Raw genomic sequence first — 15,258 nt, forward strand, 5'->3', positions numbered from 1 at the left:
CACGAGCGACGCCCCCTCCAGCGCTGCCTCCGCCCTGTTAGCATATCCGAGCAATGTAAACAAAGTTACTCTACACAGATTTGCCTGTGAATGCCCGGGAATACAAGAATGCCCCGTTAATGCCATGGCTCGGCCGAGGGCGTCACATGAAGTTCATTTTGTCCTGATGTCAGTTGCAAATTTTACACTGTCAGTCCAACTTACAGACAGCAGCAGATCTTGAAATGCAAACTGCTCCGGCTTGTAAGTATGCAAAGCTGCACGTATTAGTACAGTGATTTGGTGCTGATTTACATCTCTTCTACAATAGTCTGTTGGTGGGTAGTAGGACTATGTAGTACAGGCTATTTTAAAAAAAGAATCAATGGGAAAAATACAAGCTATCATTTTTAAATTAACTAAATTGCAATTAGAAATAGTATTTATATATTAATAGTGCTTCATGCATTGTTCCATGGGACCCACCTTGACCTGACTGAAAGTGCTGCCTGAAGATAAATAAATAAATAAATAAATAAATCCATTGGAAGTTTGGGAATTGTAATTTATCCTGTTAAATCTATTTAAATACTCCAGTATAGTCTTATTATTTACATTAATCTAGCACTGTGCTGTACATATACATTCATGTAAATATATTAATCAATAAAACAATTAAATAGAGCTAATATTCAAATCATTCTGAGAATCTGAGGTTAAACTAAACACGTTTCTCTGAACGGTCTGTTTTCATCACACTATTCTACAAATCATGCAAATTAATAATTACATCAGGTTATTTTTCTTACAATGACTAACACCAAAAAAGGATTTAAAACTATGCAAACTCAGACGTATTAGTACAGTGATTTGGTGCTGATTTACATCTCTCCTACAATAGTCTGTTGGTGGGTACTAAGACTAAGTAGTAGTACAGGCTATTTTTAAAAAATCAAGCTAAAACTACAGGGATGTGGATCGGCTTTTTAAAATCACGGTTAGAAATAGTACTTGACGAGTATTTCATACCCTGTTTGAGCTGTATTCATTTCCTACATACAGTGTTTGGCTTTGGTGTTGGTGGTGATGGTGTTTCCTGGACCCACCTTGACCCTGACTAAAAGTGGCGTCTAAAGATAATAGAATAAATTCCATTGGAAGTTTGGGAATTGTAATTTATCCTCAATGCACAGGCTAAATCCATTTAAATACTCCAATATAGTCTTATTACTTATATTAATCTAGCACTGTGCTGTATATATACATCCAAGTGGCTATATCAACCCATACAAATCCACAAAAAAGCCATAAAATCTAAATTAAATATGGCTAATGTTCATATAAATTCTGACACACAACAGCCAGTAAGAGTTTGAGGTCTGAGGTTAAACTAAACATGTTTCTCTGAACGATCTGTTTTAATCACACCAATTATTATATAAAATTACTATTTCTATAGAAGAATAAGGAATTAAATAGCCACACATTACCAAAAAAAGGAACTTTTAAAGAACTCACCATGTGCTCTTAGAAACTGCTAGTCTTTCTATATGAACTCTGACCTGGAACTGTTTTCATTCAGTAAAATTTCATTCATAGCACTAATGACAAAAATCTTATTTTTAATAAGATTTTCTTATTTTTAATATAGATTTTCTTTCTAGAATACGTTCAAGTGAACTGCATTTTTATAATATTAAATGTACTAGAACTTATCTTTAATGTTTGTATGTGTTAATAATGTGTTACACAGGGCATGGGGCCAAATAGTTCCACATACTGTCAAGATTCGAACCTAAATAAAGCAGTCAGACTTGGTTTTATCATTACAATAAATAATAAACAATGTTTACCGCATGTTTGTGCGGTCACTACTTTATCAAAAATAAAGCTCCAAATGTGAAGCATGATTTAAATATTTTGTATACTAATAAAGATGTTAAAATTCTTTGTTATTTATGCCGATCTGGTCGTTCTGGTGCTTTCTTTTGGCTGGAAAAGAGCGCAGAACTGGAGAACTGTTTGCGCCAGCGGGTGGTGTGAGTGCGCACTTGTGGATAACAGCTCCATCTAATCCGCTTCGCTCAGAATGCACTGAGTGCGCATGCGCACGGCTCTCGTTTACGATACATTTTACAAAAGGAAATTAAAATAAAATGTAAAATGACCTCTTTAATATAAATATTTCTTTTTAAACAAGTGCGCACAGCTGTAGCCTGATGAAAAAGTGTTGATTTTGTTAACGTGCGTTATTGATTGCTTGTGTGTGTATTTATTAGGCCTGCTATTGGATATTTTTTTCTTTTTGTTTCTGGGATTAATTCATCGACCAGGTGTAATTTAAACATGCTAAATAATAATAATAATAATAATAATAACAATAGTAATAATAATAATAATAAATGCATAATCAATAGCCTTAATTTTAGTGCGTCAATTATTACTTATGCTGGGCTGAAAACAACCCAACTGTAAGGTTCTTTTTTACCCAATGCTGGGGTAATTTGACCATAAATGTTGGGTTGTTTACTCTATAATACTAATAGGTAAATAGGTAAATAATAATACTAATACTGCTACTATTACTACTACTTCTAATGATATAAACAGCCTTAATTTTTGTGCGTCAATTATTATTATTATTGGACCATTATGAGAGGCTATTTCAGAGCTCATATAACACGTGTAAAGTTACTGTGCTCGCTTTTCTCTGGTGTCCTAATTTAAGGTGCTCTAAAGCCCCTGTTAGACAGGCTTTTAATTGCTCTATTAGTTGTTCTCTGTGATCGTTGCTGTTTTTCTCTGTAGGTCGGTAATACAGTAATCCCATTGCACGTGCATCAACAGCTCCACTCTACATCCCTCATTTTAATTAAGTTCATTTTTAATATTTAATACTGCACAAAACAAGCCTGTGTATCTGACCTGCACTGATCTCCTGCATCAGTCTTTATTACTGAGAGACATAAAGAGGAGCAGAAAAGCCCTGCAGCCTTCATGCTCCTCTCCTCAGTACACGCTGTAATTGTAGGGGCTCCTTTGCTATGTAAATGAGTGTTGTGTGTAGAAAACGTTTTCCCCTGAGCGATTCAAGTCCAGACTAAATCTAAACTGACTCTGCAATATCAGATGTCTGAATTTGCAAACCGGGAGGAGCCCATTTTCATTAAACATTAATACCAGGCGCTTAGATGATTTTTTTCTTCCATGTCATTACCGACCATGTCCGGTTCTGATTTTCTCTTAATCAAAACAGTATTCAGAATAGTCCGAGAGATTAGGTTTAGATTATTTTTCGACAGATTGCACAGGACTGTACATCCTGAGGGATCATCTTAAATCATGCTCATCTGACCTTTAATAAAAAAGCTGCCGAGAAAAGACGATAAGCAGAATTCTGACCCATTTTACTCTCCATAGTTTTATTCTGAATTAATTATAGCTTTTCTGAGAATTTAGGGAGTAATATATCATGTTTGGTGATAAAAATTAGTTTCAGATGCCTAGTAGGTCTGTATTCCTATGTTTAAATAATTATGGGCATAATAGGGCAGTTGTAGCTTAGTGGTTAAGGTATTGGACTAGTAATCAGAAGGTCGCCGATTCAAGTCCCACCACTGCCAGGTTGCCACAGTTGGGCCCTTGAGCAAGGCCCTTAACCCTCAATTGCTTAGACTGTGTACTGTCACAATGCCAAAAATGTAAAATGTAATGTTATGCGTGCATCTTATTATTATTAGCAATTTATTGGTTTGCTTTGACCGGTTGTTTCCACTTCTGGAGAACTCCTCTGACCTTCCTGTTTTTATTTATTTTTTATCTTTATTAAGGAAGTTAATTAGAACATATATGTAACTGACTGCTGTCGTTGTTGTTCTAATCCACCATATTCGAATAATTACTTACTGATATATCTGACTATAATAATATGATCCTAAACATCCTGCTTTATATATTCGACTTTTAATTAAGTCAAATCTATGCAAGTTCATACACATTTTCTATTTATTGTACACAAACGTTCTTGGATTCTGAACAGACAAGAATGTGCTTCAACTCTGACAACCCAAAATAAATACTGTAATAGAGATAAGCGGGTTGAATTACCTGAACCCTCAACTTAAGGTCGGCAGCCTGAAATCCTGAAGCTTTTTAAATCTCACGTACTCAGAATTTCCCAAACATTTTAGTTAAGAACGGATAAACAGATCCAAACTTGTCATTTTCTGTAGCCAGTAGTAATTAATCTATCACAGTATCACTCTTTGGCTCAACGTGAATGAAGATATGATATATATAAATGCTCTAGACAGAAGATGTTCTATAATTGTACACTTGTGGTGTTTATGCAGAGTTATCACCAACTGATCACACATTAGAACTGAAGGTAAAAATTCAACAATGTAGGTATTCAAGCAATCCATGCCATGTAGGTGCAGTAATCCAAAAGTGGGCACTTCTCTCTGGGTTCTGTACCATTCATGAGCTGGTCAACAATAATCTTGTAATCTTACGTCACAATGTTCTGTATCTATAGCTGCCATATGGTGAGAACTATTCTTACGTCAGAAAGTTGATTATTTCAAGTTAAATTAATTAATCAAACAACACATAACAATAATAAATAAATGAACAACTAAATAAATAATAGAAATAAATATATAAAGATAAACACATAGCCTAGACTTTTTCCCCACAGCAAAAAACTATTTTTTCCAAAATGACAAAATGTCCAACCAATTTAAGAGTGAATTTAACCCTGTTAACACTTAAAGAATTAACCATAAAACAGAACTGGATTAATTTCCTAAACTTTACGTACAACTTAATAAATTTCCATTCCACGTTTATTCCCTAAAGTTCGTTTAAACGCTCCATTAATTTCGCAGCAATATTTTCGTCTGTTCATAAACAAGTTTGTTGTTCTTTATTTATTTCTGTTGTTTCTGCTTTGTGAACAACTTTCAGCTCACAGAATTCACAACGTTTTCAGTCAGAAAGTCGAAATAAAACACGTTAAAATATATAAACAACGATGCTAATCTGCTTCCTCACAACTGCACTGACACATTAACACTGATAGCCAGGCTAAGGACGGAGCAATAAGAATGTTGTCTTTATAAAAGTAAACAATCAGCACAGACACACAAAACTACTCAAACAGGAACAACTTAATAAAATAAGATATAAAATAATAAGGCAATTAAACAGTTTTTAGCTAAACTTAACAAAAACATCATATGCTAACTTCAACGTCTGTTTTTAACACAAACATGCTAGCGATAGCATTTTGGAAGTGTGAATATGCTGTTACATATAAAGTTTAGGATTTATTTAAGCCATTGTAATTTATTTAAGCCGTTTTAAGGTCTTTAAGCAAAACACGGGTAAAACAGAGCACATCTAGGCAAAAAATATCAGGTACCAAATAAAATAAATGTTGGAATATTATAATATTTGTTGTATATAATGTATACAAAAATATACAGATAGATAGATAGTTGTTTTTAATCGCACCAGCATGATTACAAGTGAAATGAAACATGGACCTGCACTGTGTGGAAGTTTTTTGTTTACTGGGATATAAAATGAATATTTTCCAGTTTTCTCGACATTACTGAGGTGAACAGAACCTGCCGAGAAAAGCTGAACATCATAAACACGTTCATGTGTTGTGTAAGAAACAGTAAAACGCGTTATGACTTGTGTTTTAAGATGCTTCCACATGGACTGTGCGTTGATTAAAAAGTGACATTAACTCTTTATTGGTCTGCTCAACCATTTAAAATACTTAAAAATAAGCTGTATTTAAATAATCTTGTTTGGGTCATTTCTACTCCTTGGTTGACGCGTGTTAAACTCAAAACTATTGGTAGATGGTTTTAAGAAAACAGTCTTTCTAACCTTGAAAAATCATCCATAAAAAATTGTGATAATCTCAACTGTTTGGTAGAGGCTCATTAAAAATACTGTGTGCACTATAAAAAAATTCATTATTAGAATTGTTTGTTGTTGGTATAGTCCGAAGAAACTAAGAAATGCAAAGAAATCATTTTTAAACACGTTCCCTGGTTTGTTGAACCCACTTTTAGAGCTCATTCACTTTCTTTCTAAAGATTTCTCAACTTGAAAACTTCAAAGAAATGAAAATAAAATCAAAACACGACACTGAAACAAACTGCTTGGAAAATGCATTTTTATAAAATAGCTTATACATGGCACATACAGAACACTGATGGATCCGTTCAGCTTTAATATTATTTAATAATATTAACCTACTATTTGTTTTTTTAAATAAATAAATAGGCTACATAAATAATAGACCGACAATATTTTTCACATTTGTCCTTTAAAAACAAACACGACAAAGATTTAGACAACACAAAAACAATGGTGCGAAATGAATACGAAACGATATTAAATGATAAATAATAGATAAACAGCTAAAAAACGATTAAACTACGATTGTTACGAACATGAGACATCACGTCTTTCCATCAGCATTAAAAACATTGCATAAATTCCTCATCACCGTCAGGAATCATCAATATTGTGTAAAGTGCTGCTAAACCTCCGCAGGTTCCACTGAGCGCACGCGCAGAACTGCGGAACTCACGCGCTTTAATCTTCATTTCAGATCCAGATTAAATTCATGAGATTAAAGAAAAGTGTTTATGCTCAGGGGGAAGACTTCATTCAGCCTGAGAACACACACACACACAAACATCATCAATATATGTATAAACATAGCAAACTGATTTTACAGAGCATGTTTGGAACACCTTTTGGGTATGTCAGGGGGAACGGGGTTGGTTGGCACACTTTTCACCCTGTCCCACATATTATACAGATTTTTTTATCCAGTTGGGTAAATAGTTACCAGCTAAATGTTTGTTCTTGGTTTAGACATGACAAAAGTGGTGTTGTGCACTTCTGCACCAGCTATGTTAAGACTAGATAAAAAAAAACCCAAATAACTGCATCAATAATATATATATATAGGTTTTTCATCCTGTTTATATATACATATATATATATCTCTTACATGTATCTTATATATACAGTATATACATACACAAACAAAACAACTAATAACTGCATCAATAAAAGCTGAGCATGTTATTAAATAATAGATTAAATGGGCAGCACTGTGTCAAATTAATCCATACATTATATATAATTACATTTTTATTCTTGGTTTAGGCATAACAAAAGTCGTATCATGCACTTCTGCATCAGCTACATTAAGACTAGACAAAAAACATAAATCAACAAATAACCGCATCAATAATCAATAAAAGCTGAGCATGTTATTAAATAATATTTTAGATTCAAGGCCAGCAATGTGTCAAATTAATCTATATGTAAAGATATATACTGTGTACTGTATATAATTACATATTTACTCTTCGTTTAGACATGACAAAAGTGTTGTGCACTTCTGCACCAGCAGACTAGATAAAAAAAACAACAACAAATAACTATCATTCAAAGCTGAGCATGTTATTAAATAATATTTTGGATCCAAAGCCACGAATGTGTCAAATTAATCAATTTGTGTAATAAAAAAACAACCTAATACAATACATGCAACAATATTACAATAAATAAAGAGAAAATGTTAGTTTGTACTAAATTATATGTTATAATTCAGTAAATGTTTAGCTTAGTGCTCTACGTTCTAAGTTTAAGTTTAGAAATAGCATTACTAACACACAGTACAATGCTGTACCGATGCCAAAACTCATTCAACGCCTCCAAAATGAGCATCAACTCAAGTGTGTGTGTGTGTGCGCGTTAGTCACATCATAATAGTGTTTTTGTGATAATAGGCAGGTTGACACTTGTGCCAGCCCACTCCACCCACATCACCACACATGTTTACACTCACTTTGTTACCCTATTATCCAAATACATTTGCTTCCTATTATTATTATTCCTTATTATTAGTACTCACAGATCCATCCTTATCATGGTTGTGGTGGGTCCAAAACAAGTGAAAACAAAAACCTTAGACTGAAATATGTTTTATAATGTGTGTGTTTATGGGTGTCGGCTCGCTCTAGTGTGGCGGAAAATACACCAGTCCAAAGTAAACCTATTCTAGCCGTGTAACAAGATGTAAAATAAAAGAACAAAGCATTAAGTGTAGGTATCACTGCAATATCTCTTTATGTATCAGATATCCACAGACCTTTTTCAGTTCAGCAAAACATCAAATGGCTCGAGTAATCCAATCATATTGATCCGTTTGCCTTTATCCTGTCCACATCTACACATCAATCCCGTCGCTGTTACAGCACTATTTTTATGTATGTTTGTCGACTACATGAGCAGCACAAAGTCAAAATTTGTAATCCACTGTGATTGGATTTCGGATTTTGTGCTTCCACAAAGGCAGAAGATAAAGCCGCGGGTTTAGTGAAGCATGGAGAGAGTGTATTTTTCCCTGAAGGTCTCACCTGTCTCACCTCTTCATTACAGGTCTGAAAGCAGTTGTTTTGGCTTCCTGCAGCATTAAACACGCGCCACTGAGCTCGGAGGACTCGGGCACGGATTTTCCCCCGCTGCACGATCCTACAAAACATGGGACACGTTCACAATCTATACAGCACGAATCAGACACTGTGCATTTGCATAAATTCTATATAAAAGTGGCATTATTCTGGAGAGAAAAACAGTCATTTTAGTAAATAAATGAACAAAATAGATCCTTGAATGATCCTCCAAAATAAATGCTTGAAAAAGGATGCATTAAAAAAATGAAATATGTTATTATAAAACACTCAGATACTTTACCTTCCATGGTGGAGAACTGGCACGAGTTGGTGGAAGCCTGGTATGAGGAACAGTGGCGCTGTAGGCCCCTGTAGCTCGCTGTACTGTACACCTTGTTCGCCCCTTGTGCTGCCTTTTCAAACAAACTTTCAGTCTCTCCTAAAATCGATGGGTCCTGAAGACCCTTGGCATTCCCGCAGTGTTCACCGCTTCCCACCCTCGGCACCCTGGCAGCTTCCGTTTTAATTCCGGCCTGTATTTCCTGTCCACGCTGGCCGATCTCGGGAGCAGCGGTCCGGGCCAGGGACCAGATCCTCGGCTTCTGATCCGACATGGAGACGGACCCGATGGAGGCGGGTAACGAGGGGAGCTGCTGCGACTGCTGTATGGAGCACAGTGGGTCCAGGTAGTCGGGGACGAGAGCCATGACGCTCTTCATTTTGCAAGGAAAAGCAGAAAAGGTGGACGGGGGAGGAAGCTCGGGGCAGTCTCTCCGTGGAGGGCTAAAGGCGGGAAGAGAAGGTTTGGAAAGAGGTGCAGCGTCTTGGTTTGATTTCTCACAGTCACTGTCCAGCTTGTCGAGGTCCTCATCTTCATCTTCTAGATCATCCAGGTCGCTGAGGTGGAGATCTCGCTCGTCCTTTAGGTCGTCTTTAGATTCTGGACCAAAATAGATAAATAGGTAAAATTATTCTCGTGCTAGAAGTTAAGTATTATTATTTTATTCTACTCCTGTGCTGGAGCTGCTGTAACACTCGAATGTAAGGGTTCATGGGTGAACAACTCATGACCGTACCTTTGCCCACAGCTTCCTCCTCCACCCTGTCCTTCCTCTCATCTCCTGCTTTATTCTTGGGCGACCAGGTCATCTTGTTTTCCTTCTTCAGCCTCCTCCGAGCGTTGGCGAACCAGGTGGACACCTGAGTGAGGGTCATCTTGGTGATGATGGCCAGCATGATCTTCTCACCCTTGGTGGGGTACGGGTTCTTGCGGTGCTCATAAAGCCAGGTTTTAAGGGTGCTCGTGGTCTCACGTGTGGCGTTCTTTCTCCTGGCTGAGGCGTTAAAGTCTACCGTCCCGTACCTGACCACGGAATGTGTATGAATTAATAAAAAAGGCACCACGTTAGTGTCCGTGTTATTACACTCTAACGTCCTGAACTTCAGGTTTCCTTACCTGTCATATTGATACTGGCCCAGTGAGTGGTCATATGTGTAGTAGGCACTGGGTTGGCTGATTCCACTGTGGAGGTTCGCAGTGCCCTCTTTAATCTCATACTGAGGTGCCTGCCAACAAACACCAAATTAAAAGTCATTCGTGGATCATTTATGATCGTGTATTAAACTTAAACACACTTAAACTGAAGTAAAGATACAACAGGGCAGTGGTTTTTAATCCTAGTCCATGATCTTCTCACCAAAGAAGTCTGCTCTGATACATTTCATCATTTTCTACATCAGACACTAACAGTCAAGAAATAGAATTTTTATACATTTATTTAATGCTATTTTATTCTATTTCTCCTCTCACACACCTGATTTGATGCACTACAAAAGCTTAGCTTTAATAATGGTTCATTCTGTATCTGAATAAACATTTTTTATAAATTGTACCTTTTATTTGTATTTCATTTTACACAAATTGTACATTATTAGACATTAAACCTATTTAAGGTGTGCAGTTCACTGTACCTAATTCCCAACCATGTACCCCTGCTCTTAACTACTACATTTCAGCTCCTGCTGTATATCCAAGCCGAAATATTATAAACATATTATAAATGTGTCAAATCAGGTGTGTTAGAAAAGACAACAAACTATACAGCACTGATTTTTGATACATAAAAATCGTAATTGTAAATAAAATACCCTAAGTATCAGGCTTTAAAATTACTGTTCCGGTCCTGTTTAAATATTTAAGCACAGACTATAGTTTTTAGCCATTTAAATGAATCCTAGTCATTTTAAAGTACAGTTTAGAATACAATCAGTATGGTAAAGTCTCTTTCCTAATTATTTTGAGTGTATTGCAGTAGGGAAAACAGTACGGTTAAACGTGCAAGACGGGATCTTCAGGATTGGGACTAGGGTTTAAACGTGCCTATATGTCCTTAAAAAATACTAAATATTGTGTATTATTTTCTGTCTTGTTTAATAAAGTAACTTTCTGTAAATCTGGTGCAACTAAATGGATGTTTTAAAGTATATAGGGAAATGTTGAAATGTGCCGGACAGTGGTGTTATGTATACAGAGGAGGCCAAAAAAAATGTAGACACACTGAAAAATCTGTGTTAAAGTAATGTTAGATTTATACACACACCAAGGGAATGTATATGTGTCATCTGTAATTTTATTTAACTTCTATTATTTAAAATCTATTGAAGTGTGTATACATACTGACCTTATCTGTATGTGTGTGTGTGTGTGTGTTTGTGTATAGACACACAAACTAATCATATTAGTGCAATTATTATGATTAGTGCAATCATACCCCTGCAATTTCCCTCTGGGATCAATAAAGTATTCTGATTCTGATTCTGATATGCTCCAGATTTATATATATATATAATTAAGTTATATATAGTTATATTTAGTTTTAAATATAAAACTTAATTTATACATTAGTTTATTTTGTATGCTATGATCGAATTAAATGTTTGAGAACAAATCACTAAAATGATAAATTAAGTTCATTAAATGTCTTGTTTTAAGCACAATCTTTTTTTATACAGTAATATTTTTAAAATATTTTTAGTAATTATTAATCTGGTTACCTCCCTGCTGGTTGAAATACTAAATCACTAAACTACACTGGAACTGGAACAGTCGGCAATTATTTAAAATATTTAAGAGTAATAAAAATGAAGCCATAAATCAAAGGTGACAAACAGAGTCACATTGTCCTTTATCCCGTCATTTCCGGCTCTGATCCCTAATTTCCCACTCACACTACTGGAATGTTTCCAGTCTGAATAACTGGACAGTGATCGATCGAGCTCAGGATCACGGATCAGAGAGATCATGGATGAAGGATCGGAACTACTGGGACTATCTGCGGCGTACCAGTGTGGAGTAGATGCTGGACGAATCCGCTCCGTACTGGAAGTAGTTGGCGTAGGCGTGTGGCGGTGCGTACGGAGCGCTGTACATCCCGAGCGCGGCGCTCAGCTCCGTGCGCGCTCCCGACACCAGGCGCTTCTCACAGGCGGGCGCGCAGCAGAAAGATGCGGCGGCGGCGGAGACCTGGGGCGCGCTGGAACCGTCCGATACCGACCTGGATATCGTATCGCAGCAAGTCGTGCTGGGCTTTGGTGACATGAAAAACTGCAGGGAGGAAATGATGGAGGGAAATGTTATTTGGGGATGTGTGGTGCGCTGTATACATGTAGTATTTCTACAGGTTTTTTTAGGTTTTTATTTTAAAAATCGTGATCGAGGTAGGGTTGTAGTACATTTGTATGTACACGTATGTATATTTGTAAATCTATTTCTCATTAAGGAAGTTCTATATTCGTAATAGTATTATATTATTGTAATCTAGTATAATATAGGTGAATATATTCTGTATTTAAAGAAAACAAATCAAACAGACGCGATGTGATCTTTCTTGTCACATTTAAAAGCTAAAAGAAAAGTACAAAATCTTTCTTTAAAACCTTCAAAAGTTTTTATAAAAAACAGTTAACACTATAAACTAAACTAAAAGTCTGATTAAACTTGATAGACGAACTGAAACGCGGTTCAAAGTTGAGACGCTCCATCAGTTTTACGCGCCCTATAGAGTCTGAATGGAAGGGAGGAGCCGGGACTCTGCAATTACACCTTAAAGGTAATGTACACAGGGCTCTGTCACCCCACAACAACACGTCAGTTCATTCATTATTTAAAATAATAAAAAAAAAATATCCCCTGTCTCTATTAATAATGCGATGCCACACGATGGAACACAAGCCCCTATAATAAACAGCCTATAATAAACCCGAAGCGCGTGTGATGAGAAAGTGTTTTATTATTTTACTCACCTGAGAAGTTGCATTGTAGGGATATCCGAACTGAGAGAAGGACATGGCTGCGTCTTTCTGCAATCAAGAAAATAATCTTCTCCCGGCTGGTCGATTCGAGCCAAATCTAGTTCAAATCCAGCGTCTCCATGTTCGGCCTTTACGCAATAATAGATCAGAGATAAGCGCACTCATAGAGAGAGAGAGATAGAGAGTCGGGACTGTTCACGCCTGCCCTGTAGTTTTATATATAGCTATAATCCCCCTAAGGGAAGCAGACACGGGAATAAACCCTAATCAAGTCAAAAATCTTGTAACCCGTGCAGAAGGAAGCTTTGCAGATAACGTAACACTTGCAGGACTCGTGCTTGTGCCATTATTTGCGCCTCTGTAGTTCTCCAGCGCTCATCCGTGCACGGTACCGGCGTGACGTCACCATAATCCCGGGACGCTCGGGCAGAGGAACGTGTTTGCCAATCACATCTACAGTGAGATTTTTCCTCAGATAGGTCTTACACAGACCCCCTCCCCTCCTTCCCAAACCACCACCACCACTACTACCTTATTCCACCCTCATTCGAACACGCTCTCAGCTTCTGCTGATCTTTAGAAAGCTTTAGATCCATCAGTCGATTCAAGTGGATCAAACCAGTGTTGTTTTTATTTTATTTACACGCAAAATTGTGCTATTTTAATATGAGAAAGAATAAAAGCCAACTGAATATAAATAAATATGCTGATATGACAAATAAAAGTGCATTTGATGTGTTTTGAAATAACTGAAGACTTAGACTTACAGATTTATAAATGGATGGATGGATGGCTGGATAGGTAGATCAACAGCGAGGTAAACAGATAGAAGGGTAGATAGATAGGTAGGTAGGTAGGTAGGTAGATAGATAGATAGATAGATAGATAGATAGATAGATAGATAGATAGATGGATGGATGGATGGATGGATGGATGGATGGATGGATGGATGGATGGATGGATGGATGGATGGATGGATGGATGAGTGGGTGGATGGGTGGGTGGATGGATGGATGGGTGGGTGGGTGGATGGATGGATGGATGGATGGATGGATGGGTGGGTGGGTGGGTGGGTGGATGGATGGATGGATGGGTGGGTGGGTGGATGGATGGATGGGTGGGTGGGTGGGTGGGTGGATGGATGGATGGGTGGGTGGGTGGGTGGGTGGATGGATGGATGGATTGGTGGGTGGGTGGGTGGGTGGGTGGATGGATTGGTGGGTGGGTGGATGGATGGATGGATGGGTGGGTGGTTGGATGGGTGGGTGGGTGGGTGGGTGGTTGGTTGGATGGGTGGGTGGGTGGGTGGTTGGATGGGTGGGTGGGTGGGTGGATGGATGGATGGGTGGGTGGATGGATGGATGGATGGGTGGGTGGGTGGATGGAGTACAAGTACAAGGGCAACAATATGCAGTTCACATCTACCATAAGTGCAAATAGTAGCATTGTGCAAAAAACAAGGAACACCAGTCACTTATATATCCATTATTAATATAATAATTATAATATATATAATGTATACACATATTGTAATAGGTCTATATACATGTAAGCATCTGTAAATAAGAATGATAACATCTCGGGGTGTATCATACTATTACAACTATGTAAAAAAAAAGTACATATAGAGTCTTAATGGGTACAGAAATGTGCAAACATGTATGAGGTAAACAGTTTATGTAAAGCACAGGTGCAAATGATAAATAAATATTGATCATGATAACAAAACCTCTTCAGTTTCTTTCATTCTAAACACATCGAGGTCTGATTGATCACTGAAGGTCAACATATAGCCCGTTTCATTCACCGCTTCGCTCCCAGCATGTTTCCGATTCCTCCTTAAACACGAGTGAGCAAACAGGGAGCAGAAATGTATAAATATAAGTCCGTTTGCACATGCAAACAACAAGCAAGCGATCTGTTTATCGTGTGCTTCTATCATGTGCTGTTTGTGCAGTCAAATCTGGTGTAATTGCTGCGCTCGGCAAATTTACCCTGTACGAGTTGGCACACACGCTGACGAAACAGATGAGAGGGAACCCAAAAAGAGAAGTTGGCCAAGGGTGTATGGGAATATAAGGTAGCCTATATTCTGACTAAGTTCACTATTAGAGCGGCACAGTCAGAGTTCTTCTATCCTTTAAAGATGGCACACGGTATGGTGGGTCATTCTGAAGCACTGTATATACTTATATTTAATTAGCAATTAATCAGAAGTTAAAAAAAAAAAAAAAAGTTTTATATTAAACCTTTTAATGACCATAATAAACTATAACTGTCTCTTTTCACTTCAGCATTAGTACAGCATCCTTATGCTTACAGAAGCGCCATCTATGTGCTCAGAGGTCCATCTCCCTCTATTATAGGAAAAGTAGCCTAATGGGTAGGGCTTTGAGCTATCAACTGAAAGGTTGAGAGTTCGAATCCCAGCTCTGCCATGCAGCCACAGTTGGACCCTTGAGTAAGGCCC

At 37.3% G+C, this 15,258-nt stretch overlaps 1 protein-coding gene across 1 annotated transcript; it reads right to left on the bottom strand.

Moving 5' to 3' along the window:
• Positions 1 to 6,329: 6,329 nt before the first annotated feature.
• On the bottom strand, positions 6,330 to 12,830 carry irx6a (iroquois homeobox 6a). The gene is made up of 7 exons (XM_062989829.1): positions 12,780 to 12,830; positions 11,821 to 12,081; positions 9,934 to 10,043; positions 9,554 to 9,840; positions 8,779 to 9,417; positions 8,442 to 8,556; positions 6,330 to 6,680 (listed from the first exon to the last, which is right to left on the bottom strand). The coding sequence occupies exons 1-6, from the start codon at positions 12,822 to 12,824 to the stop codon at positions 8,447 to 8,449; spliced, it is 1,452 nt and encodes a 483-aa protein (XP_062845899.1). The 5' UTR covers positions 12,825 to 12,830; the 3' UTR covers positions 6,330 to 6,680; positions 8,442 to 8,446.
• Positions 12,831 to 15,258: the final 2,428 nt, after the last annotated feature.

This window comes from Trichomycterus rosablanca, chromosome 27 (assembly GCF_030014385.1).
Source record: "Trichomycterus rosablanca isolate fTriRos1 chromosome 27, fTriRos1.hap1, whole genome shotgun sequence".
Classification (NCBI taxonomy): Eukaryota; Metazoa; Chordata; class Actinopteri; order Siluriformes; family Trichomycteridae; genus Trichomycterus; species Trichomycterus rosablanca.